Genomic DNA, 6670 nt, shown 5'->3' with positions numbered 1-6670 from the left:
GCTCCCTCTGAAGACATCAGCAGGGGAAACACAAGGGAGAGAAAAGCTATTTAAGCTGCTGTACGATGTTGACATAAGAACAACCAGGTATAAACTCCCCCTGAATAAAGCAGGGCTGGGAATTACAGGATTTTTCACTGCTGAGGGAGGTGGGCTCAGGAATTATTCCCTGACTGAGGGATGGAGGGACCTGAGCTCAGCCCTGGGCCATGACAGATGTCTCCAACCCCCCCAGCTTTGCTCCTTTCCCCCTGGCTTAACAGGGGGAGCCCCAAATTCCCCAACCCCCTCCCCAGCGCTGAGCCCAGCCCCTGGAGAGCAGGATACGTCACTCTGTGAGTCCTTCAGCCTCTCCCCAGCCCCATCTCCCCTCGACGCTTGCTGCCATAACCCCTTTCCAGCGCTCAGCTCGGCCTAGAAGTGGAAGGAAAATGTTTTATTTCCTTTGCAATAAACAGCACCGACCCTCCAGGCTGCCACCAGGTCCCCGAGCCCAAGGTGAAGCCAAGCCTTGGGGGCCGGCACGCATTCTGCACCGCCCGCGCCGCAGCACCCAGCCAGGCTCCGGCTGCTCTTCAGCCCTGGGCTCTGCCACATCCCGGCGTGTCTGCGGATGCACAAATGCCTGTAAGAAACCTGCTGCTCCCTGACTGGGGTGGGCAGGGGCACGGGGGGTTCTCGGGGCGCAGAGCCCTGCTACCGGAGGGGACGAGCTGCCCTAATTAGCTTTTGCCATCGTTAACCCTGCCTTCCCTGGGACGAGCGCTGCATGCAAACAGCAACAGTGGCCATCCCAGACTCTATTTGTGGGGTGGCTCTTGCAGCACGAGCACCTCAGTGCGGGGGGGCCTGGGCAGAGCCCTGAGCCCCCCCTGTGCCACCTTCCCCCGGAGAGGAACTGGGGTGCAGGCAGCTTGCCCGTGACCTTGCTGCAATGGAGGCAGCAATAACAGCACAAGGCTGGATGCAGCCCCTCTGCCTGCTGGGTGCAGGGAGGATGAGGATGAGGATGGCCGGGGCCTTCGGTGCTGCTCCCCCCGGGGCCGGCTCCTGCTAACAGGATGTGATGGGTGGGGGCAGCGCTGTCGCTTGGGATTTCTTACCCGGGCGCAGGGAAACGGAGCGGGGAGAAGGCCCTGCCTGGACTCGGGGTGACCTCAACCTGCTCCCCCCCCGGCCCCAGGAGGCACCATCCCAACCCATCCCCTCCCCAGCATCAAACAGCCTCACCTCGTATCACAAATTACTTTTATTCCCCCCCTCCACGGTTGTAAACAAGAAGCAGCCCCCCCTGCCCCAACCCCTGCTCTGCCGCACCCCACCGAGGGGTCCCCTTCCCAAGGGCCCTCTTCGCAACCATCTCCCCCCCCAAAAAATGTGCAAATCCAGTCCCTGTGCAAAGAAAGGCGTTGGGGGGTGGGGCGACACAGCCCTGGGTGCCATAGTGAGGGGGGGGCAGCACCCAGGGGACCCCCAAGCTGTTGGGTTTGGGGGCACAGAACCTCTGGCAGCACCCTCTGCCCGAAGGCAGCGAGCACTAGAGGGCAGCAAGCCCCAGCGCTGGGCTGGCGGGAGGGCGGCATTAAAATCATATTAAATAATAATTAAAAAGTAATAAATAAATGGATGGACGGCTGGGAGAAGGGGGTGGGTTTGAGTCCCTCCTCCTCCGGCACACGAGTCTCCCCTCCCCTTCCCCAAACGTACAAAATATATTTTAACTATCTGAGGTAAATAACGAGGCTGTAAAAAAAGCAAAAGGGGAGCGAATGTTCCCGGTATCAGCCTCCCTTAAAAAAATAAAGCATCATAAATAGTTTTAAAGAAAATACGAGGATCTCCCCCCTCTCTTTCTCGTGCAGACACATAAATATAGATTATATTATGGATAAAAAATATGTTTTTCTCTCCTGTAAATTCAAAAAGTGGAAAAATAGATGAAGAGAAGGGGTTGTACCCAAAAGGACGGGGCTGGGAAGAGCTGCTTGTTTCCGAGAGCTCCTGTGATGTGTCTCTGGCAATGAAAAGGGGAGAGGAAAAAAAAAGAAAAAAAAGAAAATCCCCCAACTACAATCGGTAAGTGAAAGGTGCAGAGAGTCTGGGGAGGGGAGGACGTGTCAGACGTCACTGGGGGAGCGGGACCGGAAAGGCATGGTGGCGGAGAAGCACCCGCAGCACACGGTCCACAGCACTTTCTGGATCTCCTGGTTCCTGAAGGCGTAAATGACGGGGTTGATCATGGAGTTGTAGGTGGCGGGGAGGAGGGTGACGTAGGTGTAGAGGGCCGGGTAGCTGTAATCCCCCAGGAGACAGTAAATGGCGAAGGGCAGCCAGCACGAAGCGAAGGTGCCCAGGATGACGGCCAAGGTGGCGATGCCTTTTCGGGTGGTGACGTAGTGGGAACTGGCCAGGAAATGTCTCTGGACGGCGATCTGGTGGGCGTGCCGGCAGATGATCTTACAGATCTGCACGTAGAGCTGGAGCATCACCGCAAAGACCATGAAGAAGGAGACGGAGAGGATGATGAGGTGGTTCTTCATCAGGGGCTTGACGATGCTGCAGGCGGAGGGCTCCTTCAGGCAGTTCCAGCCCATGATGGGCAGGAGCCCGTAGCAGATGGAGGCTCCCCAGGTGAGGATCAACATGATGTAAGTCCTGGTGACCGTCCTCTCCGAGTAGTAGGTGAGGGCGTTGTAGAGGGACAGGTAGCGGTCGATGGTGATGGTCAGCAAGCTGCTGACGCTGGCCGTGAAGGAGGTGACCAGGAGCCCCACCGTGAGCAAACTGATCGCCTCCGACGGGATGAAGTAGACAAAGGCAAAATGCAGGACCAACCCCAAACCGGCCAGGAGGTCGGCCGTGGCCAAGCTGCCGATGAGGAGGAACATAGGAGCCCGGAAAGCTGGGGCGTAGAAGATGACCACCACCACCACGGCGTTCTCACAGGAGATAATGGTCCCGGAGATGCAGAGGACGACGTCCCACGGGTTCAAGGCGAGGGGTTGCACCACCGATTCCAGGTCCAAGGAGTCGCCGCTGCCATTCTTGGCCGCAAACCAGCCCTGCTGGCCTTCGCTGGAGTTGGGGGGCCCTTCCTCCATCATGCTGCCAGAGGCTGACCTGCCGCAGCCGAAAGCAAGAGCAGCCCCCCTCAGCACCCGCTGCCCGCAACGGGCACCCACCCGAGCTGTCCCTGTGCCCCCCAGCCAGGGACAGCCCTGCCTCCCCCCCCCAAAAGTTGTCTCTGGGAGCGGGGGCAGAGCGGGGTGTGTTGAGGGGGTGCTTGATCTTTGCTCCGAGGGGATTTTTCTGGATAAGGTGGTTTGGTTTTAATTCTTCCGCAAGCAAAGAAAAATAAATAAAATAAATATGGGAATAAAGGGGGGGGGGGGGGGGGAACCCCAGCTCAGCCTGCTCCTGCCTGCCTCAGCTGCTGGGGTTGGCACCCTGCATGATTTTGGTGGGTAAATACCGGGGAGCGGGACCGGCCCTGGCTCCCCCCACGCCCCCACCCTCCAAGGGCCAAACTGACGGGCTCCCCAAGCAGAAGGTGATGGGGGTGGCCCTGCTCCCCCGGGACCAGCACCCCGGCGGGGAGAGGCGCCCTCCCAGCCCCACCATGCACCCCCCAACCAGGGGGATCCCCCCCTTGCCTTGGGGGTGGGGGTGTGTGTGCGTCTTCCCCTCCCGCGCCACAAACCCCGGAGCTGAGGTGGGTGGGGGGGGGGGGATGCCCGGCTGCCCCTCACCCCTTTTCCCCCAGCGCTGTGCTTTGCCCGAGCGGGTTCACCCCCCACCCCGGTGTCCGTGTCCCCCTCCCGGTGCCGCTGTCCCCCCCCCCGCCCCCCCCCGCGGTGTCAGACACTCACCTGCCGGGATGCTCGGCCCGGGCTGCGCTGGGGGCCCGCAGCCATGGGCGCCGCCGAGTTATAGTGACCGAGCCCCGTCGGGGGGGGGGGGGGGGGGGGGCGGGGGATGGGGGGTGTGTGTGTGTGGGGTGTGTATGTGTAGGGTGGGGGGGGGTGACTCACCATCGCTCCCCCCCCCCCCCCCCCCCCCCCGTAGCACCGTTCTCCCCGCCGTGACGTCAATACGCGCCGGAGCCAATCAGCGCCCCGCGGAGGCGCGCGCCGCATAGTAATCACGGTGGGGATGGAGCAGCCCATTCATAAAAACAGACACACACACACCCCCCCCCCCAAAAACACGCCGCCCCCGGGACACCCCCCCCTCAGCCCGGGTCCCCCCCGCCCCGTCCTTGCAGGGCCGTGATGCAGAGGAGGGGGGTCCCCCGCCCCCCATTGCAGAGGTTTGGGGGCTCCGCTGGGTGGGGGGTGTGGAGGGGGCGGCCTGAAGGGGGGAAAAGGGCGGGGGGGAGTGGGTGAAGCTGGATCCTCCCCCGCACAGGCGGGGGTGCGCGGCTCCCCCCCCCCCCCCCCGGCGTCCCCGGTGGGTCCGGCTTTCCCACGCGGGGCTGAATAATTCATCGCCCGGAGAAGCGGGAAGGCCTGGCCCGGGGGGGGGGGGGGCTGCGGGAAGGGCGGCTGGACGGGAGCCTTCCTCCCCGGGAGGGGGAGGAGGAGGAGGGAGAAGGCGTGCGCACCCCCGGGGCCCTCCCCCGCCCCGGTTCCTCGCAGCCCGGTGCAATTCCAACCTGCCCCCGCCGCGGCGGGGGGGGGGGTGGGGGGGGGTGGTTGGGCAGTCCCGGCCCCGCTGTCACAGCGCGGGGGGGACCGGGGGGACCCGGGTCCGGCTGCGGCGCTGCCGGGACCGGGCGGGGGTCGGGGGATCGCGGTGCCCCTGGGCACGGCTGCAGCCGCCCCGCCCCGGAGCCCGGCCGGGGGGGGTTCGGCTCGGTTTAGCCCGGCCCGGCTTAGCCCGGCCCGGCTTAGCCCGGCCCGGCCCGGCCCGGCCCAGCGGGAGCTGTTCGCGGTGCTGAACCCCGGCGCGGCCCCGGGTCCCGGGCGGGGGGTCATGGGGGGCCGGGACCGGCGGAGGGACCCGCGCAGCCCCCGGGAGGGTCACGGTGCCCCGGGCACGGGGCTGGGAGCTGGGGGGGGGGCGTGTGCAGCGTGTGTGCAGTGTGCGGGGGGTTCAACCGGCTGTGTGTATGCGGGGTGCGGGGGTGCAGTGCACAGGCAGGGAGTGCAGGGTGTGCAGAGAGTGCAGGGTGTGCAGTGAGTGCAGGCAGTGCAGTGTGTGCAGTGTGCAGTGCTCAGGCAGTGTGCAGTGTGTGCAGTGTGGAGTGCAGTGTGTGCAGTGCTCTGGCAGTGTGTGCAGCGAGTGCAGGCAGTGCAGTGTGTGCAGTGAGTGCAGTGCTCAGGCAGTGTGCAGGGTGTGCAGTGAGTTCAGGGAGTGCAGTGTGTGCAGGGTGTGCAGTGCTCTGGCAGTGTGTGCAGTGTGTGCAGTGTGTGCAGTATGTGCAGTGCTCTGGCAGTGTGTGCAGCGAGTGCAGGCAGTGCAGGGAGTGCAGTGAGTGCAGTGAGTGCAGTGCTCAGGCAGTGTGCAGGGTGTGCAGTGAGTTCAGGGAGTGCAGTGTGTGCAGGGAGTGCAGTGTGTGCAGTGTGTGCAGTGCTCTGGCAGTGTGTGCAGTGTGTGCAGTGTGTGCAGTGTGTGCAGTGCTCTGGCAGTGTGTGCAGTGTGTGCAGTGTGTGCAGTATGTGCAGTGCTCTGGCAGTGTGTGCAGCGAGTGCAGGCAGTGCAGGGAGTGCAGTGAGTGCAGTGAGTGCAGTGAGTGCAGTGTGTGCAGGGAGTGCAGTGTGTGCAGTGTGTGCAGTGCTCTGGCAGTGTGTGCAGTGTGTGCAGTGTGTGCAGTGTGTGCAGTGCTCTGGCAGTGTGTGCAGTGTGTGCAGTATGTGCAGTGCTCTGGCAGTGTGTGCAGCGAGTGCAGGCAGTGCAGGCAGTGCAGGGAGTGCAGTGAGTGCAGTGCACAGGCAGTGTGCAGGGTGTGCAGCTCGTGCACAGTGTGTGCAGTGCGTGCGGTGTGCGGTGCGCAGGCAGCGCGCGCAGTGAGTACACCATGTGCACTGCACGGTGTGCAGTGCGTGCAGCGTGTGCGGCATGTGCAGTGCACAGGCAGCGTGCAGGGTGTGTGCAGAGTGTGTGCAGCGCGCAGGGTGCGCACTGTGCACAGCCAGTGTGTGCAGTGTGTGCAGTGTGCAGGCAGCGTGCGCAGTGTGTGCACAGTGTGTGTGCAGTGTGCAGGCAGTGCGCGCAGTGTGCACAGTGGGTGTGCAGGGGTGTGCAGCGTGCAGTGCACAGGGTGTGCAGTGTGCGTGCAGTGGCTGTGCAGTGTGTCCGGTGTGTGCAGTGAGCGCAGTGTCTGTGCAGGGGGTGTGCAGTGCGCAGGGTGTGCAGTGTGTCCGGTGTGCGCAGTGTGTCCGGTGTGTGCAGTGTGTGCAGTGCATGTGCAGTGTGTGCAGTGTGCGCAGCGCACCCTGTGTGTCCGTGCGCGCTGGGGGGGGGGCAGCTCCCGCCGCTCCGGACCCCCCGAGCCCGGGGCAGCCCCGGCTCTTCCCCACGGCCCCGGCAGCGGGCAGGAGGCGGGGGGGGGCGGTGCGGATGCACCTCCGGAGCGGGGCGCCCCCAAGGGCCGGGCCCCCCGGGGCGGGGCGGTACGAGGCGGGGCCACCCCTGCCCGCCCCCCCCCGCCGCCGCCGCCGGGGCCGCC

General features: G+C 64.4%; 1 protein-coding gene across 1 annotated transcript; it reads right to left on the bottom strand.

Moving 5' to 3' along the window:
• Positions 1-1584: 1584 nt before the first annotated feature.
• Positions 1585-3222, bottom strand: GPR3 (G protein-coupled receptor 3). The gene has a single exon (XM_074850783.1). It carries the CDS (start codon positions 3102-3104, stop codon positions 2118-2120), a length of 987 nt encoding a protein of 328 aa, XP_074706884.1. The 5' UTR covers positions 3105-3222; the 3' UTR covers positions 1585-2117.
• Between the last annotated feature and the right edge of the window lie 3448 nt (positions 3223-6670).

Source organism: Strix aluco, chromosome 26 (assembly GCF_031877795.1).
Source record: "Strix aluco isolate bStrAlu1 chromosome 26, bStrAlu1.hap1, whole genome shotgun sequence".
Taxonomy (NCBI): Eukaryota; Metazoa; Chordata; class Aves; order Strigiformes; family Strigidae; genus Strix; species Strix aluco.
The sequence above is the reverse complement of the archived record's forward strand: the minus strand, read 5'-3'. Positions and strand labels throughout refer to the sequence as shown.

What these genes read in the sequence shown, in the direction of transcription:
- GPR3 (XM_074850783.1), bottom strand. Translation starts at nt 3,104, where the DNA reads ATGATGGAGGAAGGGCCCCCCAACTCCAGCGAAGGCCAGCAGGGCTGG.